The 26832-nt window shown below is 53.0% G+C and overlaps 1 protein-coding gene across 1 annotated transcript; it reads left to right on the top strand.

The window, feature by feature from the left end:
• On the top strand, positions 1 to 26817 carry LOC123345970 (butyrophilin subfamily 1 member A1-like). The gene is made up of 7 exons (XM_044983109.1): positions 1 to 106; positions 1709 to 2056; positions 9675 to 9956; positions 12248 to 12379; positions 18264 to 18284; positions 18388 to 18414; positions 26255 to 26817. Exons 1-7 carry the CDS (start codon positions 1 to 3, stop codon positions 26815 to 26817), a joined length of 1479 nt encoding a protein of 492 aa, XP_044839044.1.
• The last annotated feature ends 15 nt before the right edge of the window (positions 26818 to 26832 follow it).

Below are 26832 nucleotides of genomic sequence, written 5' to 3'. Positions count from 1 at the left end.
ATGACAGGGAAGGTTCCCTCGTTCTCCCCTGGCTGCACAGCGAGCTCCGTTCTGCCCGGCTACGTTGCTCTCTGCCTCGCTCTACAGGTTCACAGGCTGGCGTCAGGTAGGAGCTCCGGTCTCCTCGCTGGGTTTGCTGCTGCTTGTATTGCTGGTCATCACCATTCACCTCGCATCACTGTCTTGTCTTGTAAACCATGTCTGCTCAACCCGCCCACAACCAGCAACATGGAGAAATCACAGGGTACACCTGGGTCCCCAGGAATATGGTTACTGTCATACACCATCATGTCAGGCCTAGACACTACATCCATCCTACTGCTGTGGCTGATTTCTGGCAGCTTCTAAAACACAGAACACAGTGAGCACCACTACAGGGCTCACAAACTATTTAAAAGGACACTACTCAATTCTATACACTGCACTGACAGACCGTATATGTCACAAGTCAGACTCTTCAGCCATGAAGGCGTCCTGAATCCTAGACTTGCCAGTTTAGAAGTAACAACCCACAAGTCATTCATGCTGCACTAGGCACATCTGACTAGGGCTCAGAGCTAGACCTCATCTCACAGTGAGGATATTTGCTGGCTTCTTCATTCTGTGCCTTAAGTGAACCCCTTATATTGTCCCACCCACCCCTGGGGCTGGCTCCACAGCTACTTGGGCATTTTGGTTCCCCCCTGATGTGGTTTCCATCCTGTTAATTTAACCTGCTCTCTCGGTCTCTCCTAATGGTGAGTCTCTGCACTGAGACCCCCACATTCTGTGCAGTTCCACAGTGACCAGTTCTGTTTCTTGCACTTTTCTATCTGCCTCCTTCTCTCTCTCCACTATCTGACCTCTGACCTTTAAAGCCATTGCCTGCATAGTGATGATCTGTTTTCATATCTTTACACCTTGTCAGCCTTTACACCACCCCTTCTGCAGATGAGGAGGCCCCTGTGCTGGAGCAGTGCGAAAAGGCCTTGGTGTATCAGAGAACCAGGCCCCAGGGTGCCTATGAGAAGTTAGAGGTTTATTCAGAGATAATAGGGCCAGTGTATGACACTCACATGTGAACTCTGTGTGACAGATATTGCAGCCACATGCGGCATTTTGGGGACTATCAAATTCACCTTATGCATGTTCTGTTTATTTGTGTCCCCTTTACCAATGGTATCTATACACGGTATATATATCTTTGTGGGTTCGGGATTGTAATGTATGCAATGGGGGAGGGTTACCCCATCTCCTTCAGAATTTGCAAACCATGGGGGTTAATTACTTGAGGGACAAGTAACAGCTCCAGAGAAGTACCACCCCTCGGGAGAGTTGCATAAACTGGGTTAGACCAGGTCCCAGAAGCCCAAGAGAACAAAGATTGTTGGTATAAAAGCTGGATTTGAACTGACCAGAGGCCTGAGATCTTGGGCTGCAAAGTGACAGGACCTGTTAACCAAGAGGACAAACCCTTAGAGAAAGGTTGGAAAGACTTTGGAATCTACCAAAGAGTCTCATGTGCCAGATGAGAATTCTTTGGGATAAGTGTAACGTGTATTCAGACCTTTTATTGATTTATGGTAAATTTTTCTCTGTCAGGCTTTTGTCTTTAAATGGTCTCACTTCTAAATCAGGGCGCTCTCTTACTGTGTGTCTTACTGCTGAATTAATGTTACCCCCAGCCCCTCACCAATTAAATTTCCTTTTTTCATCGTACATTTCACAGCACAATTCACAGTGACTGGACCTGACCACCCAGTCACTGCCTCCGTAGGTGGGGAAGCTGTCCTGCCCTGCCACCTCTCCCCCAGGATGAGCGCTGAGAACATGGAGGTGAGATGGTTCCGATCCCAGTTCTCTCCAGCTGTGCACCTGTACCGTGATGGGCAGGATCAGTATGGAGAGCAGATGCCGGAATATCGAGAAAGAACTGAGCTCTTGAAAGACAACATCACCAATGGGAGAGTTTCCCTGAGAATACGCGATATCCGACCCTCTGATAATGGGCCATATGTGTGTTTTTTTCATTCTGGTGTCTCTTATGAAAATGCTGTATTGGAACTGCAGGTGGAAGGTCAGTAACTTCTGATGATTTAATATCTTCAATGGGGTAATAAGTGGAGTCACAGGGTTAATTGTGAGATGACACTATTTTTCTCATTATAGTGAGGCAGTAACTGTGCTCTGGATAAGGTTGATTCTAGTTTGCTGTTTAAGATCCATTTTTTCTAAAAGCAGCAAAGAGTCCTGTGGCACCTTATAGACTAACAGACGTATTGGAGCATGAGCTTTCGTGGGTGAATACCCACTTCGTCGGATCTAACGAAGTGGGTATTGACCCATGAAAGCTCATGCTCCAATACGTCTGTTAGTCTGTAAGGTGCCACAGGACTCTTTGCTGCTTTTACAGATCCAGACTAACATGGCTACCCCTCTGATACTTGACATTTTTTCTAAGTTCTATATAATTCACACGCAGACTCAGATTGTTTTGAAAACTGCTGTGACTCATTGGAGTCTTGGGTCCGGTTAGTGGCCCATATCTGAGGTCTTTAGAACAAGGAATTAATGAGACACACAAACACCCCTAAACAGTCAGGTGGCATTAACATGTTGTGGTTATTACAACTATTTTGTGCACATCTGGGGCTGAACAATGACTCTGATCCTCCCCAAACTGATGCCACCAGCTGGAATTGATCTCGGCTCGTGTCTGGCCCCTTCAGGGTAACAGTGATTGATACACAGGGCCCTGTAGCCCAGACCCTGGTCTAAGAGTGGGAGAATTGAGAAATTCCCCGCCCCCAGCACACATAGAGGCAGGAGACCTGACCCCTGAAGGTGCTGTCAGAGAGACCAGCAAGGGGACAGAGATGCAGCTAGTTCTGTAACCATGACATGAGGTTTAGGTCAGATATAGTGAACTCCTGGTCTCCATTCAAACACTGAGCCTGCTGCACCAGGGGTGGCAGCTTATATAGGCTCCAGGTGCTTAAGCACCAGGAATATTCAAGGCAGAGGGCTCTGCTCCACCAATATTTGGAGCTGGGTTTCTCCCCTGCCCCCGCCTCGGAGCTTCCCTGCCTGAAAGAAAACAGCCAGTGCCTCTCTCCTTTGTTTGTGCTGCTTCTGCCTAAGGCTATAGAGATCAGCGGGGGGCAGCCTCTTGGAGCACCGGGGGAGGGGAAGAGGGAGAGAGGAGGAGAAAGGAGGCACACAGGTGCTTGGGAGCTCTCTCCCCCGCTCCCCCCCCCCCGGCACCCAGGGGCAGCAGCAGGGGTGGGGAGGCCACACATGATGGCAACCCCCCGCCCCGGTGTGACGAACTGGGAATGTTCTTAATGTTTTCTCTCAATACTGTGTTGGTGCCTCAGTGTCCCCTGTGCAGTTCTTAAGTATCTAGGTGGTGGAATAAGGGTGTGTGATTGCTACAGAGCAAAGGGCCAGTGCACCTAAATGCCTGGCACTCTGTCTCCTAGCAACTGATGGCCTAGGCCCCTTCTCTGCAAAGGTGCCAGCTGAAGGTGTTGGAGACAAAGAGATCAGGTGACCTCCTGGCCCGGGAAAGGAACTGAGCAGAGGAGGAGGGGCTGGAGGGGGTTTGGGAGTCTGGAGCTGGCTGTGGACGGGGAGTGAAGTGCAGACAGGGGGGGTCTGGCTCACTGCCCCCAGAATGGACCCGGCCGAGGGGTCCGGTTCACTGTACCTACAAGCTCTGTTTTAGACCCTGTTCCTGTCATCAAATAAACCTCTGTGTTACTGGCTGGCTGAGAGTCACGTCTGACTGCAAAGTGGGGGTGCAGGACCCTGTGGCTTCCCCAGGACCCTGCCGGGGCGGGCTCGCTGTGGGAAGTGCACGGAGGGGCAGAGGATGCTGAATGCTCCAAGGAGATACCCAGGAGGTGAAGACGTGTGAGCTTCTTGCCCTGAAAAAGTCTGCTCCGAGGGAGAGGAGGCTCCGCAAAGTCCTGACTGGCTTTGTGAGGAGCAGTTCCAGAGCAGCGCCCAGGGACTCCGTGACACCCGGTACCCACCACAGGGGAGGCGAGTGGGCTTTCTGGACCTGAGAGAGTCCCTAGGAGCATGTGCAGTGACTGTGGTGCAGAGTGAATGTGCTGCGGAGGGGAGAGGAGGGGTCCCTCCCCTGGAGCTTGCTGCAGCCGGTAATGGGGTGTGGGGGGGAGTCCTCTCTGGCCCTAGCCCTGGGGCAGCCTGTCTGCATCCCAAGTTCCTTATCCCCAGCCCTGCCCCACCCCAGAGCCTGCGCCCCCAGCACCCCAACCCTGAGCACCCTCCTGCACTGTGAACCCCTCATCCCCAGCCCCACCCCAGAGCCCTCACCTGAGGGGGAAAACGTGCAACTTAAATTTGGTGGTCAGTTTGGAGTATCATTGTGTTTAGCACAATACTTGATTATTTTACACCCCTTTAAAGTATATAACTAGTCGTATACAGGTGTTACAAAGTGGGAATGTTCTTAATGTTTTCTCTGAATATTGTGTGGGTGCCTCAGTTTCCCCTATGCATTTCTCAAGGATCTAGATGGTGGGATGAGGGGGTGTGATTGTTGTAGAGCCCTAGAGGGCCAGTGTGATGCCGTCTGCACAGAGAATGGCTGCAACCCTGTCTCCGGGCAACTGATGGCCTGGGCCGCACTCCTGCAAGCTGCCAACTGAAGGTGTTGGAGAACAAAGAGATCAGATGGCCTCCTAATGCCTGGAAAAGAGACAAAGGCCAGAGGAGGGGGTGTCAGTGCCTGTGCAGACTTCCGGGAAGCACATGGGATGGAAGGGGATGCTGGGATGCTCTGGAACCACTCCTTCAAAGCTGGTCAGGACTCTGGGGGAGCTTCCTCTCTCTGAGCAGACTGTCTCCAGGGCAAGAAGCTTCCACCTTCCTGGGTCTGACCTCGGAGCATTCAGCCCTTCCACACCATGCGCTTTCCGCAGCGAGTCTGCCCAGGCAGGTCCTGGGGCAACCAGAGGTCCCTGCACCCCAACTCTGCAGTCAGACATGACTCTCAGCCAGCCGGTAAAAACAGGTGGTTTATTAGACGACAGGATCACAGTCTAAAATAAAGCTTGTAGGTACAGAGAACAGGACCCCTCAGTCAGGTCCATCTTGGAGGGTGGGGAGCCTAGACCCCAAGTTCTGGGCCTCTCCCCATTTCCCCAGCCAGCTCCAAACTGACACTCCCTCCTCTAGCCTTTGTGTCTCTTCCGGACAAGGAGGCCACCTGATCTCTTTGTCCCCAACACCTTCAGTTGGCACCTTGCAAGGGAAACTGAGGCACCCACACGGTATTCAGAGAAAACATTAAGAACATTCCCACTTTGTCACAACAAGTGCAACAAAATATAATACCGTATATTGAAGCAGGCAAGTGCTGCTTCTGACTTTCCACTTTTAATTGATGCTTGTAATCTTGTGGTGCCGACGCGTTGTAGCTTCATTTTATATAGGCTTACAGGGCGAGAGCTGGGGGGGGCGCCACCATTTTGGGCACTACCAAAAATTATACAAACCTGCCGCCTATGCCCCTGACTTGCAAAATGTTATCGCCTCGTCTCCCTTGCCCTGAGGATTCCCTGTGGGACGTTGCCTTCACTTACCCCTCACCAAGCCCTGGTGATCACTGGCATATGTGACACCAGACTGCTGACAATCCCCATGGCAAGGAGTCTGTGCCCTGCTACTGACACAACCTGCACAACTCAGCACTGAAATGAGGCATGATCGATCCCTCAAGGTACACCTGCACCTCTCCGCATATCACAGTGATAGCTCTGCCAGTAGACTCCAAATAATCCCCTCCACTAGTCATTACAGCTACACCAAGCACAGTGCACGCAGCTTTAGTGCATGCAGCCAATTCCCAGTGGTTATTACCATCTCCAAAAGGGCAGAGTTAAGGTTGTTTGGGTTTTTACCTTCACAGTGGATTTCCTGGTTTTAGAGGTCTGAGTTTTGCTGAAAAAGGCATTCTGGAAGGGTAGGAGATAATACAGAGTTAAGGTTGCCTGGAGGCAACTAAGTTTTTTGTCAGTGAATGGACATGAGGAAGGATTACGGGAAGGTACCATTGTTTGTGTTGTGTTCCACAGATTTGAATTGCAGCATGTATCTGCCTGCAGTGCAGCTGCATTCCCTGTGTTCAGTGTAGCTGTACTGACCAGTGGAGAGAGTAGTGGGAACAGGGTCTCAGAGCTGTCACTGTGCCATGGAAGGGCAGGAGATAATATCACCAGGCAGCCTGAACTCTGTGCTAATGAGGGTTTTGTCAGTGATTTTTCTGGGTGTTTTTTGTTTTTAACAGAAAGGGAGTTAGTGGCCATGTAGGTGATTGTAGTTCTCACCTAGGTTTGCAGTTGCTACACAACTGTGCCTAGGTAATAACCAAAAGCATAGTATGGTGCTTTTCCATTAGTAGACCTGAAAGAGCCTCACATCATTATCCCCATTTTACAGATGGGAAACTAGGCATAGAGAAGAGAAGTGAGTTGCCCAAGGTCACCCAGCAGGTCAGTGGCAGAGCGAGGAATAGTCTCAGTCCTGAGAACTCTCTGTTAGGCCACTCAGTTGCTCCGTGATTGCTCACTGCCCGTCCCCCGGTATGTTCTGTGATAGCGCAGTGGGGATAATGGTCCTGCTTTGCAGTGTTTGCAGTGGGTAGCTGGTAACAGGGCTGGTGAGAGAAATCTCATCCCAGGTCCCTGCCCCAACACCTGGACAGTTTTATTACCCAGAGGCTACTTTAAGCGTTTGAGAGGAGACTCGTGTGTCTGTCTCCTTCTCCACCATCCCCCACAACATGTAGCTCCCCTCTGCCCTGCGTTTCTGGGTGCCCACATCACCGGCAGCAGCTGACTGGTGAGCCCCACACTCCCTCGGTTATGTAGCCTGAGCTGGGCTCCTCACCCCAACTACCAGACCTAGCTGGGCCCCCTGCCCCTGGTCCAGCCAGACTTCCCCAGGACCCCAGCCATGTTGCAGGCCCACCCAGTCCAACTCCCCCTCCCCCACACACTCTGGCAACCCCGCACAGGGGCGATGTGTATTTTAACTATTCATTTCCTGTGTTTCAGGCGTTTACATTTTCACCACATTCAGACCCCACCCCACTCCCCCTTGATCACAGATTACATGAGGGGGTTAGACACCCCAAGAGTGACAGGGTCTCCCAGATCCCAGGACATACAGTGGGAAGAAAAAGGAATTCAGAGCCCTGCAAAAGGGTAGAGCTCCCCCAGATCAGGAAAGGGGAGAATTTGGGGCTGACAGGACTCTCTGCCCCTAAACCCACAACTTTTACTGTCATCCCTCACAATATCAAATCCCTCCCATCCCACTCCTTCCCCTTACCTGAGGAGGCTCCAACCCTTTTTTCCTCCCCTACCACCCATTCCCATTTATCCCCCTCTCCATAATACCCACATGCCTTGCTGCAGACCCGACCCCTGTTCTCATCTCCTCCTCCATCCCCATCACCCCTCCCAGTGAGTGTTTGCAGGTGTAATTTATTTTCTTTTCAAATATAGTTTCAGCACCTTGTGAATTATCTCCTGGATACAGATTACAGCTCAAAAGAGAAAATGAAAATCAAAACAAAAAATCCACGCACCTCAAAATAGGCCTTGTCTACGCTGCCAACTTTTGTTGATAAAAGTTACGCTGACAATCAAAAAGCACTATTATAAAGTAACCCTTCTGCCAGCTGGAGTGGGCAGCAAGAAGGGCTGGGTTCAATATCTAGGGGGTTCCCTGTTCAACAATATAAACAAAACCGGCTTGAGCCTCCACCCAGTAAGGTGGGAAAATTTCACTCTACCCTCTGGGCACTTCTAAGGGGCAATTCTTCCCCTCTCGCAAGCACAGAGTCTGAGATAGAAATAGTTTCTTTAATAAAAGTAACCTAGCATTAATCTGAGAAAACAGCACAAGTGATATTCATGAACTCAAAAGTATCAGCAAGATGGGTCGCTGCTCCCACCAGCCGGATTAAGATAATTCAGATTAAGTTCATTTTATTTCAGTTTAGCTCATCAGTAAAAGTGTGGCCTGGTACAGAAGGCAATACCTTAACCCTGCATTTTTTTTTTGTTATCTAATGTCTGTATTTTGTGGGTGTGAGTGTGGGTGTGTTTCCTGTCTCTCAGTGAAGTCCAGATTTCTGCTGCCAACTTCTGTGCTCTGGAAGGGTACAAGGCACAGCCGAGGCAACCTGAACTCCCCAGTAACAAAGTTTTTTGGTAGTGAATTAATTTAACTTTTGTCTATACCAGGGACGGGCAAACTTTTTGGCCTGAGGACTGCATCGGGTCTCAAAAATTGAATGGAAGGCTTGTTAGGGGAGGTTGTGCCCCGCCACCATTCTTACCCCCCCCTGCTTCTTGCCCCCTGACTGCCTCCCCGGGACTCCTGCCCAATCCAAATTCCCCTGTTCCCTGATGGCCCCCCTGGAACCCCTGCCCTATCCACACCCCAACTCAGTCCCTTGACTGCCCCTAGACCTCCTGCCCCTAAGTGCTCCCCGCCGTCCAATCCACCCCCACCTTCCTGACTGCCCCCCTGGGATCTCTGCCCCATCCAACCCCTCTGTTCCCTGCCCTCTTACTGCTCTGGCCCCTGACCACCCCCAAACTCCCCTGCCCTCTATCCAACCCTCCTCCCTCGCTTCTTTCCCCCTTATCGCGCTGCCTGGAGCACCGGTGGCTGGCAGCATGGCTGCACCAGGACAGGCAGCCGCGCCGCCCAGCTGGAGCCAGCCATGCACCGCGCAGCACAGAGCACCGGGTCAGACCAGGCTCTGCAGCGGCGCTGCCCCAGGAGTGTGCCGCCCCAGGAGCGCGCTGCCCCAGGAGCTCACAGCCCCACCGCCCAGAGCATTGCACCAGTGGTGCAGTGAGCTGAGGCTGTGGGGAAGGGGGAACAGCAGGGGAAGGGCTGGTGGCGAGCCTGCCGGGCAGGAGGGTCCCGGGCAGGGGCGGCTCTAGGAATTTGGCCGCCCCAAGCATGGCGGCACGCCGTGGGGGGCACACTGGCGGTTGCCGGTCCCGCAGCTCTGCGGGACCTCTTGCAGACGTGCCCGCGAAGGGTCCGCTGGTCCCGCGGCTCCGGTGGAGCATCCGCAGTCATGGCTGCGGGAGGTCCACCGGAGCCGCAGGACCAACGGACCCTCCGCAGTCATGACTGCAGAAGGTCCGCCGGAGCCGCCTGCCGCCCTCCCGGCAAAATGCCGCCCCAAGCGCACGCTTGGCGCGCTGGGGTCTGGAGCCGGCCCTGGTCCCGGGGGCCCCAGTTTTCCCTCCTCTGGTCTATACATACACATGAACTGGTTACAATGAAGTAGTGCAAAACCCTATATGGGCACTCTTGAATGGTTTGGAAATGGCTTATATTAATGTAGCTTTAGTCGATCCCTTCTTGATTTAAGAGTGTCCACCAGGGGTTTGCACTGGTTTAAAAAACAAACTTTAACAAAACTGGAGCAAGTTTGTGCACAGAACAGCCCTGACATTAAGATTAATTCTATCAAATTGGAATCTGACCAGATTAACTGACCAGCTGCACTTGTGGACTCACACTCAATTCTCAGTTTAACAGGAAATGGCTTTTGATAACTGTGTAATAAAATGTTTGGCTCATTACTGGGCACTGTAGGATTATCACAAGTTCATTTATTTCTTCTGTAGGTTTGGGCTCTGCTCCTGTAATCTCTGTGGAGGGACATCAGGACGGAGGGATCCGGGTGGTGTGTCGATCAGCCGGATGGTACCCAGAGCCCAAGGCTCAGTGGAGAGATCTCCAGGGGCAGCTCTTACCATCAGCCTCTGAAAAAATATCCCCAGAGGCCAATGGCCTGTTTCAAACAGAGATTGCCACTGTTATAACTGAAGAGTCCAACCAGAAAGTGTCCTGCTGTGTCAGAACCCCCCGACTCAACCAGGAGAGAGAGTCAGCGATTTCCATAGCAGGTCAGTGCCCGTCTGTGCCGCACATGGATAGACTGAGACATTCCAGACATGGGCAGAGAGTATTTATCACTGTGTCTCCTGTTTATTGGCCTGAACCTTCAGTGTGCTGAGCACGTCTTGGAAAGTCCTGAATAACCTCAATTCTCTCTGGATATGTCTCCACTGCAAGTCAAAACCCGCTGGTGACCCAGGCCAGCTGGCTCAGGCTAGGGGCCTGTTAAATTGTGGAATAGATGTCTGAGCTTGGGCTGGACCCTGCTACATGCACTAAAAATTCCATGCTGTGCTGTGATCTACCGCATTTTAAAACAGGAACAGATCAAAGTGCACCAGGGAACTTTTAGTGCAGTGCAGCAGGGTGCACACAGCCAGTTAGAGCTCAGCAGGCCAGTGCACAGTGGATTTACACCCCAGCCTGCCACGCACTAACTGTGCCTATAGACGAACCACCATAGAGCAAGGTGGGTGAGTTGTGCCTGCTGCCTTAGGGAGACGCCTCCCTCTCTGTTCTGGGGTTCTTGTGCATTCAGATTCTGGATTCTAAGAAATAAAGTCATGATACACTGCAGCCTTCCAGCAGGAGTATTTATGCTTGTATCGCATTCTGTGTGTGTGTGTGTGTGTGAGTGTATGGGCGCGCGCACTGTGAACATCACAATTCTCTGTGGGGGTGGCAGAGGGAATTCTCCTTTGTTCTCAGTGAGAGTTGTGGGTGCTAAATATTTATGAAAATCATAAAATCATTTTTCCTGACTAGCACAAGATAGCCCTGAATATGGCCTGAGCGTTGCTACTTAGATTACACCTGAAAATACCAGCAATAAAAGTTCAGGCCCCAAATATGCAGAAACAAAATCTTAGCTAAGAGCACCTTAATTTTTAGAAAAAAAGGTCCTGATTTTATGTGTTATCTACCAAATAACTTGGTTACTATCGAATGAATATTTCATCACTGTAAGAGTAAGAATGTTGTATTTGTAAAGCATTATTTGTTTGAGGTCTCATAGTGCTGCACTTCTGGTTAGTCTATGATATGCCCAGTATTACCTGACTGTTCACAGCACACATGGAGAGTTAGAAACAAAACATAAATTCTGTTCCTGAAAGGCTGCAATGTCACACTGCTTAATTTCTAAGAACCCAGAACTCTAACACATCACAGCCAAATACAGAGAGAGACAAAGCAGGCTGCTCCCTAAGGCAGAGAGGCAGAACCAAACCCACCCTGCTCTAGGCAGGCTCTTTGCAGACTGACTGCAGAGGACCCAGATGTACAATCCCTACAGAGCCCCTTAGCCTGCAAGCAGGACCAGGAATCCCTTCAGGATTTCAAGTGTCAGCTTGTATTGAAAACAGGGCCGGCTCCAGACCCCAGCACGCCAAGTGCGCGCGTGGGGCGGCATTTTCCCGGAAGGGCGGCAGGCGGGTCCGGCGGACCTGCCGCAGTCATGCCTGCGGAGGGTGCGCTCGTCCCGCGGCTCCAGTGGACCTCCCGCAGGCATGACTGTGGTCGGTTAGTTACTCCCGCGGCTCGGGTAGACCTCCCGCAGGCATGACTGCGGAAGCTCCACCAGAGCCGCCGGACCAGCGAACCCTCCGCAGGTGCGGGAGGTCCACTGGAGCCGTGGGACCAGCGGATCCTCCGCAGTCATGCCTGCGGGAGGTCCGCTGCTCCCGGGGCTCCGGTGCACTTCCCGCACGCATGAGTGCTTGGGGCGGCCAAATTGCTACAGCCACCCCTGATTGAAAACTGGGTAAAAATTACATCACACTAATCACTTAGCAAGGACCCTCTAGACAGCCATTGCTCCAAGCCCAGGGAAGAGGAATCTGGAGGAATTATGACTCTGAATCTCCAGGCTCAATTTTTGTTTTTATTAAGATCCTGCATTAACATATTTTGGGCCAGATTCTTTCATGTGGCTGAGGAGAGTTGGGGGTGTCAGGAAGCTGGTCACAACTCTCTGATTCTAAGGGCTACTCTGCACTGGCTGCAGCTTGGGGATCACTTAGAGCAACGTAGGGAATGCCTGAACGTATGTCAGTGGGGATAGAGTGGCATAATGGAGCTGCACCCTACCCCCAGCATGCCCCCTCCCATTAATTAACCATGTTCAGTAACCAAGCTAACTTGGGCTCTCACTGGTTTAATAATAAAGCACAAAGCAGCCACATCTCCCTGTGTATTTCCCTGTGAGATTCTTTTAACTAGTCACAGTGTCACCTTTGTCAATGTCCTGCCTTCATTCTGCGTGTGTTTGCTCCTAAGTCAATGGCACTTTCTCTTGCAGAGCTGTTTTTCCCACGAGTCAGTCCCTGGATGGTGGCTCTTGGGGTGATCCTGGCTCTCCTGGCTGTTCTCATTCCCCTGGCCAGTTACTGCTTCTGGAGGCAGCACAGAGCAAAAGGTGAAGTAACAAGAGGTGGGAACTTGGTGAGAGAGAGAGAGCGAGAGAGAGAGTAACAGAGATTTAAAAAAAAAAAAAAGGAGTCCTTGCGGCACCTTAGAGACTAACAAATTTATTTGGGCATAAGCTTTCGTGGGCTAAAACCCACTTCATCAGATGCATGGAGTGAAAATACAGGAGCAGGTATAAATACACAGCACATGAAAAGATGGGAGTTGCCTTACCAAGTGGGAGGTTAGTCTAACGAGACAATTCAATTAACAGCAGGATACCAAGGGAGGAAAAACCACTTTTATAGGGGTAATGAGATTGGCCCATTGCAAATGGTTGACAAGAAGGTGTGAGTAACGGTAGGGGGAAATTAGGTTTTGTAATGACCCATTCACTCTCGGTCTTTATTCAGGCCTAATCTGATGGTGTCCAGTTTGCAAATTAATTCCAGTTCTGCAGATTCTCGTTGGAGTCTGTTTCTGAAGTTTTTTTGTTGTAGAATTGCCACTTTGAGGTCTGTTATTGAGTGACCAGGGAGATTGAAGTGTTCTCCTATTGGTTTTTTAATGTTATAATTCCTGATGTCAGATTTGTGTCCATTTATAAATAAATGAATAAAGAGCCCCCTCCTACACTGAAGGGCACCTCCAACCCATTCTTTGCTGGGACACCCACTGTCTACCAAGCTCCTAGGGGGAGCTCTTCCCTGTTATCCCTAGGACCAAGGGGCAGACACCATCCACAAGATCAGGATCTGGCCTAGGATGGAGCCAGCAAGACCCTGTTCCTTATCCAGCACAGGTCGAAGTCCCATTCCCATCGCTCTCTTCCCTCCCGCATCCCCACAGTCGGGAGCTGGGGCATTCAAGGGATGGGCACAGAGGGCACCAGACAGGGAACTCAATAAACAGAGACCTTCCTTCCCACAACAGCCATATCTGATGTGAGTGGGTCTAGGACTCAAGCAGCAGGGTCGGCTGCTATGACCCATAGAGGCCACAGCCTGTGGGGACAGGTTGAACCACCCATCGCTGCAGTTCAGCCCCAGGCAGCAGGGACGCAGAGGGCAGAGGTCTACACAGACAGACCTATCTGTGTGACCCATTTGTCCGGCTCTTTGTTTCTCCATCTCATAACTACAGCGGAGCTGTGTTAAACAGTAATAGGAACCTCACCCTACACGTGATGGAATGAAATCCAACCTCTCACCCTTTTCTCTCTCTCTCTGTCACACTGACACAGATGAGCTGTGAAGGGGAAGGGGCTGAGCAGCTCTGTCTAGCAGCCCGCATGGGACAGGCTCATTGCTGGAGACCAGAGGTGAAAGCAAGCCGGTCTGGTCTGGTCTGGTCTGGTCCAGCGTAGCGGCTTGAACCAGTACGCCGTGCTGGACCGCACCGGCTTCCACAGCGGGGAAGGCACCAGGCAGTGCAGAGAACAGCTGCAGGCTGCCCTCTGAGGACCCACTCACAAGCCCTGCTGTAGGGGTGTAGGGAAGATGGGCCTGGGACCAAGAGGGGGGTGTTGGGGCAGGGCCACAGCGCACGGTGCTGCAGAGATTCTGGGCTGTGTTGCTGTCCATATGCGCCCAGGGAAAGGCTGCTGTAACTAAAGGCACAAGCTAAGCCAGAAAAACTCATTCTTATTATTGAATAAGTGTATCATATGGAGCATTACGCTGGTATAACATGAGTGTTTAAATGCTGAACTTATTTTATACTGGTATAACCCTTCTGCCCCTCTGAGTTGGAAGCAACAAGGGCCGGGTTCATATCCAGGGGTTCTGTTTCAATAACGCAATATGAAACCGGCTCGAGCCCCCACCCAGTGACCTGGGACAATTACATACCATCCTCCCCGGGCACATTTAAGAGGCAATACTTCCCCTCTTGCAAGCACGGAGTCTGAGTGTAGCAAAATCCTTTTAATAAAGGAGGGAAACAATACAGCATCATGTTAGGGAAACACCACAAACAGGATTCATAACATAAACCATGAGCAAAAGACCCACCAAGTAAGTTTTGGCAATGTCTTTTTCCACTTAGGATCTTAAGTCCAATCACCCCAAAGTCCAACAACCCAAAAATCTCTGTCCCTGGTCAGTGCCGCCCCAGAGTTCAAAAGTTTATCTACAGAGTTTTACCCTCCAAGCCTGGGTGGAAATGGGGGGAGGGGCAGCACACAGGGTATTAAGGGGCACCTTACATGGTTTGAGGCTGACTGTCCTACTTCTCCGCAGAGTTCTGCTGCAGCCTTCACCACAAATGGCTCCACTCCACCAGTCACTCTGTTCCTCCAGCTGACCCATGAGTTGCTTCAGCTGTCCCTGCAAACCACTTCACTCACTGTTCCATGTGCCATACCAACTGTCCCACAAACACTCTGCTCACTGTTCCACAGACCACTCCAACCATCCTTGTAATAGGGGAGTCCTAGTGCTGGTACACCATGAGCCAAAGCAAATCCAGCTTAGCAGCCTCTAGCTAAACTCTTAACAGGATCAAAATTAGCTCTGCTATTCAGCAGTGGAGAGAGGAAACACAATTAATGTTCCCAATCCTACCAAAACACATACCAATTCCCTCCCCCACCCTTCACTGGTTTTGGAACCCATGTCCCTTGTCTAGCAAGTGCTACTTAGTTGATGGTGAGACCCTCTGTCATGAAACAGTTTCATAGTCCTTCATTCACATAATCAGGATAACAACACTTTATTCCTCCTTCCCCAATAACAGAGAAATTGGGGACCCCACAGCTGTCAAAGTGACCATTTAGGGCTGCCATGGGCTCATGCTAGGCAGGGTGGGTGTGCCTATGCAAACAAGATCAGCTCCTGAAATTCTTTTCCACACTCCCATAATTCACCACCAGATGTCAGGGTGGAGCTCATCCTGACTGCTTACACTGGTGTTACTTTGCCCTGCTGACAAGCCCTGAGTTACAGCCGGGGCAGCTTCGGCATCCAGAGCACCCAGGGTCAAGAGGATACGGGGCAGCACTTAAAGCTGCCTGAGCCCTCAAATGCCCCTGGGCTGTAGGTTCTGAGCACAGAATCTCACCCTGAGAGTTTAGATCACACTGAGCAGAGGTGTCCACTGGGATGCCCAGGTCTTTTTCCTGAGTATTTTAAAGCCAGTAACCTGCATGCGCAGGTCTGATTATCCTTGTAACGTGCATTACCTCCCATTCATCAACACTGAATTTCATCAGTCATCAGGTTATCCAAGCTTGGTGCCTCTGAAATAACTCAGACGTCTTTGGTAACCTAAATCATTGTGTGTTAGCTGCACATTTTGCCACTTTAGGGCTTATCCTTTGTTCCAAGTCACTGATAAATAGACCAGGGGCTCTCAAACTTCATTGCACCGCGACCCCCTTTTGACAACAACAATTACTACACGATCCCAGGACAGGAGACCGAAGCTTGAGCCTGCCCGAGTCCCACTCCCTGGGTGGGAAGGCAGGGCCAAAGCTGAATCCCAAGTGCATCCGTCCCAGACAGGGCCTGTAATCTGAGCCCCAGTGCCCAGGGCTGAAGCCCTCGGGCTTCAGCTTCAGCCCCAGGTGGTGGGACTCGGGCTTCGGGCCCAGGCCCCAGCAACACTAAGCCACCCCTGGCGACCCCATTAAAATAGGGTCAAAACCCACTTTGGGGTCTTGAGAACCGCTGAAATAGATTAAAGACCCATCCTAATACCTGACTGTGAGGCTCCCCACTGCAAACCTTTTTCCAGATGAAAATTGACCATTTATTCCTGTTCTATGTTTTCTGTCATTTAGTTGGTTTCTGATCCAGTGCAATACATTACCCCTCACCCCATGATGACTTAGGCTATGTCTGCACTACAGAGCTTCTAACGCTACAGCTGAACCGATGCAGCTGGGCCACTGTAAGATCTCTAGTGGAGCCACTCTGTGCCAATAGGAGAGAGTTCTCCCATCGGCATAATGATTCACGTCCAGCGGTGGTAGCTATGTGGGCAGGAGAGTTTCTCCCACCAACATAGCGCTGTGCACACTAACGCTTATGCCGGTGTAAATTATTTCGCTCAGGGCGGGAATATTCACACTTCTGAGTGACTTAAGTTTTGGAGCCATAAGTGGTAGTGTAGACAGCCTTAGTTTCCTTAACAACTTTTTGTGAGGAACTTTTTCAAAAACTTTTTGAAAGGCCACATCAGTTACGTCATTGGGTTCTCCTTTGTACCATACTGGACTGACAAACTCACTGACATTTAATCGATTAGTGACAAACAAACCTAGTCTACTCTAGGAATTTATATACTGGTATAGCTACGTTTTTCTGGAGTGTGAATCCACACCCCTGAGAGATGCAGTTTATATTTACCAAGCTAACCCCTGGTGTACACAGTGCTAGGTCGACGGAAGGTGGGTTGCGGGGAGGTGGGTTACCTATGACAATGGGAGAATCCCTCCCCTCAGCATAGGTAGTGTCTATGCCAGGGGTTGGCAACCTTTCAGAAGGAGCTGTGCCAAGTCTTCATTTATTCACTCTAATTTAAGGTTTCATGTGCCATTTTAATGTTTTTAGAAGGTCTCTTTCTATAAGTCTATAATATGAAACTAAACTATTGTTGTATGTAAAGTAAATAAGGTTTTTAAAATATTTAAGAATCTTCATTTAAAATTAAATTAAAATGCAGAGCCCCCCGGACCGGTGGCCAGGACCCGGGCAGTGAGAGTGCCACTGAAAATCATCTTGGGTGCCGCATTTGGCACGTGTGCCATAGGTTGCCTACTCCTGGTCTATGCTGAAGCCCCCCAGCAGCAGTGGTGCAGCTGCACTGCTGTAGAGGTTTAAGTGTAGACATACCCACAGTTTACTTTTCCAGCTGTGCTGGTTGGACTTTTTCCCATCATTCTCATACAGCTGATTTATGATTCTGGTTTAGTTCTTGTTTCAGCCAATTTACCAGGCACTGAGGTAAGGCTCACTGGACTGTAATTCTCAGAATTACTCTGGACAAATTTTTAAAGCTGGGTACAACATTCCCAACCCTCTGAATCTCTGGAAGTGCAGCTGATTTTAATGAGAGATGCATATTATTAGCAGCTCAGCAATATCGTCTGATGTCATTTCAAAACTCTTGGGCGTTTGCCACCTAGCAGGGATCTACGCTGCTCTTGGTGGCTGCTGGCTCTTTAACTTATCAGTTGTTCCAATACCTCCTCTTCGCACCTTGATCCCTGATATTCATTTCCTGAACAGAGCAGCTCCAGGGCAGGTCTCTCCCCAACATTCTCTGTGGTGGAAACTGATGCAAAGAAACCAGTCAGTCTCTCAGCATTGTCCTTACCCTCCTCAATTGCTCCCTTTCCCCCCTCCTGATCCAGGGGACCCATCGATTCTCTCACAGGCTTCCTGATACTGATGGACTGAAATATTTCCCTGGTATTTGTTTTATCTCTCTGGATGTTCACTCTCCTAATTCCATTTTAGCCTCCTAATTCCCATCATGCACTTCACCCTATGTACTGCATGCTCTTTCTGCAGGCTTCACGGGGTTAATATTTTCCTCTTGCTGAGGGATCCCTGTTTGGCTCTAACAACCCCTTGCACCTTGCCAGGTGGGGTTACAATATTTCTCCCCTTGCTGATTCCTTTGCTGCTCAGGAGGTGCCACGCTCCGGTTGCTGATGTAGCCTCCAGGCTGAGTCTAAGGATTTTAACTTCCCTGCTTTAAGGTCTTTTTGACTCACTTCACATTATCTTGCAGAAGAGATATTAGGGTGACCAGACAGCAAGTGTGAAAAATCGGGATAGGGGATGGGAGGTAATAGGCACCTATATAAGACAAAGCCCCAAATATCAGGACTGTCCCTATAAAATCGGGACATCTGGTCACTTTATGTGGTATTGACTCATTTCTTTTGGTTTTATTTTTAGACAAACTCCAGGCTGAGCTCAGTAAGTTCCATTCCCCCCAGTATCACCTTGTGTGACATTGTCTCCTGCTCAGTGTGTCGGTGTTCAGGGGCGTTCTCACCCCTCTGTCTGTGTTTGGTTGCAGGGTGGAGACGCGCCCAGATCTACTCAGGTACTGTACATACCGATGGTGTTTTATCCATGGTGAGACCCACCTCCCCCGGGAGCTCTCTGATCCTTTCCCTGCACAGAGCATTTTCCTATGACATTCAATGGGCTAGAAACAGCAGTGTCACTGGGGTGGATGGAAAGGGGCAGACAAAACCCAGGTTTATTGCAGAGCAGGGACCTGCCCCCTTGGGAAAGGGCTGATTGGTGATGAAATGCTGCCCCCTGGTGTCACCTTTGCAGGGCGGTACCTGGGCTCTGCAGGATGGACATTCTTATCTGGCCATAATTGAACTGAACTGCTCAGCTCTCTCTTCCCAGCAGCAGGGTTTCTATGCTCAGACCCGGCTTTAGCCACAATTTCCTTCTAGCGTAACAGGCCCAGACAGGAGCTGTTCAGTGTCCCCCTGGATCTGGGGGGAGGAAGGCCCTGTCCCCACTGCCAGGGCAGACAGGTTTTTATAACCACCTTGTGATGCTCCCCTGACCCAGTTGCAACAAATTGTGCCCACGCGGCAGCTTTTCTGCCTCACAGCCGTGGCTGAGGGGTGTGTGTGTGTTTGTACCCAGCCTGCAGCCTGACTGTGTGTGTGCCCTGGTGCATGCTGGGAGAGTCTGGACAGCTCCAGCAGGGATCAGAGAGCCCAGGGGCCATGCACTCCGGGGTTTCCTACTGCACAGAGCTGGGAGGGAGGGGGGCACCCAGGGCAGTTAGACAAACACCGCTGGGGGTCCTGTTAGGGTCGCCACCTCTGAGGTGCAACAAAACAGGAAACCTGCCTGCTTCATGTACACCCCCTGTCCCCTCACCCGGGCACTGTCTCCCCATCCGAATCCCTGGAGAGGGCACCAGCCCCCAGAGGCTCCTGCTCCTGGACTGCCCCAAGTACCAACCTCACCCAGCGGGACATGGCACCAGATCTACCCTGCTGCCCCCAGCGGTGACCCCCACAGGTGATACCTGCACGGTGGTGACTGGCCCCTGCTGGCCCTGAGCTCCTGATCTCACTCAGTGTTTCAAGCTGCCCCATCTCTGCAGCTCCCAGGCACTCTGCACCCAGAAGTCCCTTTGCATAGGTCCCTTTGCTCCACCCCGCAACTCCCCTGCTACAGCCACTGACACACCTGGGACTTGTCATGTCCTGGGCAGACTCACAGATTTACCAGGAGAGTGACATAGACAAAGGGACAATCCTGAGAAAACCTGGACTGGTCGGGTTGCCAACTTTCTAATCTCCCAAAACCAAACACCCCTGTCCCACCCCTGCCCTGAGGTCCTGCCCCTGCGCTTCCTCTTCTCTGAGGCCCAGTCCATCCCCCCCACTCCCTCTGTCGCTTGCTCTCCCCCACCCTCAGTCACTTTCACTGGGCTGGGGCAGGGCAGGGATTTGGGGTGTGGGAGGGGGGTTAGGTCTCCAGCTGGGGGTGCAGGCTCTGGGGTGGGGCCAGGGATGAGGGGTTTGGGGTGAAGGAGGGGGCTCCGGGTTGAGGCAGGGGTGTTGGTGGGAATGAGTAGTGTGGGCTCCAGGAGGGAGCTTGGGTGCGGGAGGGGATTCAGGGCTGGGGCAGGGGGTTGGGGGTGTGGGAGGGGGTTCAGGGTTCCGGCAGCACTTACCACGGTGTTGTAGGACCAGGCAAGGTACTAACAAACTTCAACAGGACTTTAGTTTTAAACTGGAAACCTCTTTACCAAACTGCTGCTGCACCCTCGGTAGCTCTCACTCAGCCTCCTCAACTCCTCCCCCCACCTCCTGTTTCCTGTCCTTTCAGACTCCCCACAGCCAGTGCTCCCAGTTCTAATAATTACAAACATCTAAACACGACATTCCCTCCTCTCTTAAGAAACTCTCCCAATAAAAATAAACATTGGTGTTCTAACCACAGGAACAAATAGGAAACAAGACACTATACTGTTGGCAGAAATATTACACTGAAAACACTGTAGATATTACATAACATAGTCTCTAGTCCAGACAGATGGTCGTCTGGGTCTGATAGGCAGTCTCTCAAGCCCCGGTTCCAGTGCAATGTCTTGTTGTGTTAGTTCTATGGTGAAGTCCTCCAATGCACACTGGGTGTTGGCATAATCTCCTCTTGGTGCACAGGCAGGTGCAAGATAAACATTCCATACCCGCCCATCAGAAAGTCGATAGGTGTACGGTCCCTTCTTCTCTATGATTTTAAGAGGAGCTGTGAATTTATGGTCCCCTTTGCGTAAAATTCCAGGTTTTCGTATTCTAATGAAGGAACCACACTCAAACTTTGGTTCCTTAACATCCTGCCGCTTGTCTGTGAAAGTCTTATATTTTGCTTGGTTCCATTCAACTGTTTTTTCTCACATCATCCTCGGTAGGGGCCTCAGGTCGTGCCTTTAACAATCCAGCAATGTTCAGTTTAGTATTCATCGGTTTCCCATGTAGTAACTCTGCAGGTGATCTTTGCGTTGTGGCATGTCGGGTAGCCCGGAATGCTGGCAAGAAATCAGTAGTGAAGGGTATCCACAATTGCCCTTCCAGATCAGCCGTTTGCAAACTCTCGTTCAAACGTCTGTTAAACTGTTCGATTTCCCCATTGGCGTGAGGGTAATATAGGGGTGACCTTCTCTGTAAAATGTTCCTCTCTACTAGAAAAGTTTCAAACTCCAGGGAAGTAAATTGGTGGACGCTTCCAGGAGGTGCCCGGACCTAGGGAGGCAGGGAGCCTGCCTTAGCCCCGGGCCCCCGCTGCGCCACTGACCAGACTTTTAATGTCCCAGTCGGTGGTGCCAACCGGAGCCGCCAGGGTCCCTTTTCAACCAGGCGTCCCAATAAAAAAACAGACGCCTGGCGACCCTATGGACAGGTGCCAACCCTAGGTCCTGTCCACATGGCCCAGTAACACCCTGCTGAGCCAGGTACAGGCAGCCACATGCCAGCCCAGGCCCCTGGCAGGGACACCGAGCTGCCAGCTGCCATGGTCACTAACAGTGTTAACTCTGTCACGTGCCACTCACCAGGCTTAGAGCCACCTGGGCCCAGCCCCAGGAACAGCTGTAACCTAGAACCAGAGCAATGCAGGGCTGGAAGGGACCTCGAGAGGTCACCTAGTCCAGCCCCCCACGCTAGGTCAGGGACTAGACTATCCCTGGCAGGGATTTGTCCAACCTGTTCTTACAAACCTCCAGTGACGGGGATCCCACAACCTCCCTTGGAGCCGGGTCCAGAGCTTCACGGCCCTGAGAATTAGCAAGTGTTTCCTCCTCTCCAGCCTCAACCTCCCTTGCTGCAGATTGTGCCCATTGCTCCTTGGACAGGCCCTCGCCCTGCCCACTGGGGACACTGGCAGTGTCACCAAGCCTGAGCATCGCTGTTATTGCACTGAATGGCTGGGAGTGCTGGGCTGGCTCAGGGCGGAAGTGAGGGCAGCTGGGCAGGGCCTGCTCCAGGCACCAGCTTAGCAAGCTACGCATGGAAGGGGGCTGCACGTCCGGCAATTCGGCAGCGAGTCCCTCACTTCCTCTTGGTGGGAAGGACCTGCTGCCGAATTGATGCGGAAGAAGCGGTGGTGGTAGAGTCGCAGCGGAAGTGCCATAGATCAGGATCGCGGCTTGTTTTTTGTTTTTTTGGTTTGTGGCAGCAAAAACCCTGGAGCCAGTCCTGCAGCTGGGGCCTTTCACTCCCTAGTCACCAATCTCAGCCCAGGCTGAGAGTCCGGTTCCCAGCGGACAGGAGCTCACATCGTAACTCACTTTAACGGCAGCTTCACCGGCCACCTCTGCAGGGAGGCCAAGCCTGAATGGGCCCCGGGGTGATTCCTCCTGAGGGAGAGGCTCCGGCAGATGTCAGGGCTGAGCCATGTTGACAGGACAGTGAGGGGCTCACACGACTGCTGTGATGTCCTCGTACCCTCGATACACAGAGCTCCAGCAGCCGGGGTCTAAACCCGACTCGTACCCCCAGCACTGAACTCACTGACACTACCCCAAGGCTCCTCTTCTCCCGGGGCTGGGGGGTGATAAGGGGCACTGGAAGAGGGGGGTCAGAGGGCCATGGCCCCATCACTTTCACCAATGGGAGGGCTGTTCCCTCCCACTTTTTATCAGCTGTACGAGTGAGCGAGGATGGGGGAGGGGCCCGAGAGGAACAACCAGGGTGTTGGGGGGGAAGAGCTGGGGTGAAGGCAGGGGTTCAGGAAGGAGGGGCAGTGTGAGAGCGAGGGTTCAGGGGTGCGGGGACAGGAGCTCAGGGAGAAGGGCTGGCATGAGTGGGTGACCCCTGTACTTTGAGGGAGCTTCCATCACTCCTGGGGAGAGCACCATCCCGGATCCTGATCCACAGGCACATCTGTGTATTTGCCGGGTGCACAGAGCTCTCTGTGTGGAGACACTTTCACGCTCACCCAGGAACCTGTGCTGGGAGGCCCCACTGCCCAGGAGGCTGAGGGCTCTCACTCCCCTGCCCTGGGGGTGAAGGGAGGGGCCCTGGGGCTGCTGTTCCCCATCCCAGGAAGGGGGTGAAGGGGATGTGGACACAGACAATGTCCCCTCTTGCACTGTGAGGGGCAGACCTGGCTCCTCCCTGGGCTTCAGAGCCTGAGCTCCAGCCAGAACCTGAAAATCTGTGCGGCTATTGTTAATTCCAAAGAGGGAGCCCCGCAAGCCTGAATCTGTCCACCCCGTTCCAAGATCGCTGCTGCAGGCTGTGTAGAAGGACCCAAAGTGTCTCCAGAGTCTGGGTGTGAAAGTTCCCAACGTGTCTGACCCAGGGCTGGTTAATGAGAGCGAGGGGGGTGGCTGGCACAGTTGTTAGATGGAGACACCTGAACCCCTGGGGCTCTGAGACGGTCTCTGTGACTGTTATCCACTCTGGGAGATACCCAGGTGCAGCTGCAGAGGGTCTGGGCTGCTAGCATCATCCATGGGGCAATCGCTCTGGGCAGAGAGTTCAGGCTGGAGCCAAGTCTCCATTTTCAGCCTGATTGGTGGGGGTGAGATCAGGTGCCCAGTGGGCTTTTGTCTGCAAAGGGCAAATTAAACAGCAGCTCTGGAGTGTTTCATCACTGATGTCCTGAGCCTGGCCTGCCTGTAACTGCGTTTCTGGGGATGTTGACAGTCTCTCATTGCAGGTCACTGGGAATGGGGCTCCTAAGTTGCTCAGACAGGTTTGCAGTGGAGCTGGGTGAAAAGTTTTGGACAAATAGTTTATTTGCTACAAAATTATATTTTGGGTCAATAGAAACTATTCGTGAATCCATGTCGGGTTTGAATGAACAGAAAAAGGTGCCGCCACTTCCCTTGTAGCCTTTAGCCCAGGGGCTGGGCCCTCAGCTGGGAGCCCCAGGTTCAATCCCCCCGTGTGATGCCATGAGAGCTTGAACCGCTAGGCTCCAGGTGTCTGATGACGTCCCCCTGTGTCTAAACACTGCCATGGGCACTGGGCCAGAGCGTGGGAGTGAGAATGACTCTGCAGCCCAGTGAGTTAGGCCCCCTCCTGGGAGCCTAGAGTCCAGCTCCCCTGCTCCAGTGACCCTGTAATTATTGATCCATAACCCCGGTGATGGGAGGGGTTACGGCCCCTGGCACAGCAGTGTCTCTGCCATGTCTGCCGGGGTTTCCTTGCACTGATGTAGCTGCACCGGTGCAAACCCCTAGTGCAGACGTGCTGTGCAGGTGTGAACTGGGACTGGTCCCCAGTGCAGCTTCTCCCAGATAGAGGGGGCAGTAAGTGGGGAAATGCCCCCTCCCCTCCCCACTGCCCTGGCCTCATTAGCAACAGCCCATTAGTGCGCATTTATATCCCCCTTGAATCTTCCACTGTAATGCCCCCCCAGTGAGCCCAATCCAGACAACTGCTCCCGTGCGGGTGGGGCTGGGCCTGGCGAGGGGAGGTGCTGGCTGTGAGGTTTTCCTGGCTGGAAGGTGGGGCCTGTGGGGCCTGCCAGCATGGAGAGTCCCAGCTGCTCCCCCTGGGACAGGGCTGCACCCCAAGTGTGTGTGGGGACAGCACTGACCTGCTCTGAGAGAAACCAACCACACGTGGCCTGAAAGCAACAGAGATTCCCTGGGGCCTGCCTCTCTCTCCCCCTTCTCTGGCTCCTGCCCCTCCCTTACCCTTCCCCCACCCCTGTGAGGGACCCAGCGTCTATTCTGACCCCTCACCAACATCCCTCCCTCTCTTCTCACTCCCTTTCTGCTCCCCTGGGCCCCTGCCCCTCTCCTCCCACTTTGCCTCCCTGGCACATGCCCCTGCCCTCCACCCATCTCTGCCCCACTGGAACAGCCCATCCCTTCTCCCCCTGCCATCCTGGCATCTGCCCCTCTCCCCCAAACATCCTCTGCACCCTGGAGCCCTCCCATCACTTCACACCCCCGCTATGTCCTGGCATCCATCTCTCCCCTTTCCCTCCTCTGTGCCATGTCTCCCACCCCATCCCTCACCCTCTTCTGCTGTCCTGACTTTCACCCTTCTTACTCCCCTCAGCCCTCCTGGCACCTGCCCCTCTCCCCACCCTCTCTGACCCCTGGGACCCACCCCTTCCCTTGTCCCTCTGTGCCCACCCCTCCTCTAACCCCAATCTGACCCCCTGGCACCTGCCTCTCCCCAATCCCCTCTCCTAACACCTCCCTCTACCCACCTGCCCTGCCTCTCAGCCCTCTCTGCCCCCTGGTGCTTCTCCCTCCCCTCCTCTGCCCTCCCTGTGCCTGCCCTTCTGCTCAACCCCTCAATCCCCTGGCACCTGCCCTTCCCCTCCCCCCTGCACCCTTCTGTTGCCTGCCCCTTCCCTCCCCCTGCCCCCCAACACCTGACACTCCCCTTGTCCCCTTCCTTCCTGGTGCCCATACCCCTCCCCACTCTCTGCCCCACTGACCCTGCTCTCCTCTCGCCCCTCTGCCTGCCTGGTGCAAGTTCCTTCCCTCGCCCCCCTTTGGGACCCCTGGTCTCAGCCCTTCCCCTCACCTCAGCACTGCCCCACTCCTCCCCTCACCCTCTTCTAACCTCTGGGCCCCACCCTCCCTTCATCTTCCCTCTGCCCCCCTGGTGCCCACATCTCCCTGCACAGCCTCTGACCCCCTAGGGCCTGCCCTTCTCCACACCCCTCTCTCTGCCCCCTTCTGCTCACCTGCTCCCTCACCCCCCATTCTGCCCCTTTTGCACTAATGCCTGTTCATTCGCTCCCCCCACATGGTTCCACCTGCCCCACTCCTCATCATCTCACCCCCTGGCAGCTCACCCTCCCATTGATTTGCCCTGCCCCATTGGAGCTCCCCCCATTCCCTCACACCCCTCTGCCCCCTGGTGCCTGCCCCTTTCCTTGCCCCCTGCAGCCTCCTGGGGTCCGTCCCCTTCTTCTCCCATGGAGCCCACCCCTCCCCTCTCCCCCTGCAGCCCCTGGAACCTGCCCTTCCCTTCACATCCCTCTGTCCTCCTGGTGCCCCTCCCTTCCCTTATCACCCCATAGCCCTTGTGCCCCTCCCCCCACCCCCTGCAGCCACCTGGAACCTCCTCTTCCCCTAACCGCACTCTGTACTCCTGGTGCCTGCTCCTTGTCTTGTCACCCCATAACCCTTGTGCCTGCCCCACCCCTCTGCCCCTTCCTCCACGCCCTCTGCTCCTGTAACCTCCCCCTCCCCTTTCCTCTCCCAGCATCAGTCTGTCACCTCCCCTCCCCCACCCCCCCCACACCTTCTCATCCCTCCCCCCTCCTCCTGCCCTTTCCCCTCATTGTCTCCTCACAGGCAGAGGGGCCCTGACTCCTCTCAGGCCACAACCCACCCCCCAGTGATTAATGGGGATGCAGGTTAATTTCCCTTTGATCCCAGTGACGAGGTCCTGCTCCCGGCCCTGACTCTGTGCCTCTCTCCCCAGTGGACGTGACTCTGGATCCAGTCACGGCAAATCCCAACCTCGTCCTGTCTGAGGATCGGAAACGTGTGAGACTCGGAGACAAACGCCAGGATCTGCCCAACAACCCTGAGAGATTTGATCCTTGTCCCTGTGTCCTGAGCGCTGAGGGTTTCGGGGGCGGGAGGCGTTACTGGGAGGTGGAGGTGGGAGATAAGACAGCCTGGGACGTGGGGGTTTGTAGGGAATCTGTGAGCAGGAAGGGGCAGGTCACACAAACAACCAAACAGGGCTACTGGGCCATGAGTTTGAGGAATGGGGATAAATACTCAGTCTCCACCTCCCCCTGGACTCCCCTCCCCATAAGCGTCAGGCCCAGCCGGGTGGGGATTTTCCTGGACTATGAGGTGGGCGAGGTCTCGTTTTACAATGTGACTGACAGGTCTCATCTCTTCACTTTCACTGGCACCTTCTCCGGGGAGCTCCGCCCTTATTTCTGTCCCTGTAACAACATTGGGGGTACAAACGCGGCTCCCCTGATAATCTGCCCGGTCCCAGCTGAGGCCGGAGGGAATCTCTGTCCCTGACAGTGACCCCGTGGC

This window comes from Mauremys mutica, chromosome 12 (assembly GCF_020497125.1).
Source record: "Mauremys mutica isolate MM-2020 ecotype Southern chromosome 12, ASM2049712v1, whole genome shotgun sequence".
NCBI lineage: Eukaryota > Metazoa > Chordata > Testudines > Geoemydidae > Mauremys > Mauremys mutica.
Note: the sequence above shows the minus strand (reverse complement) of the source record. Positions and strands in the feature narration are given on the sequence as shown.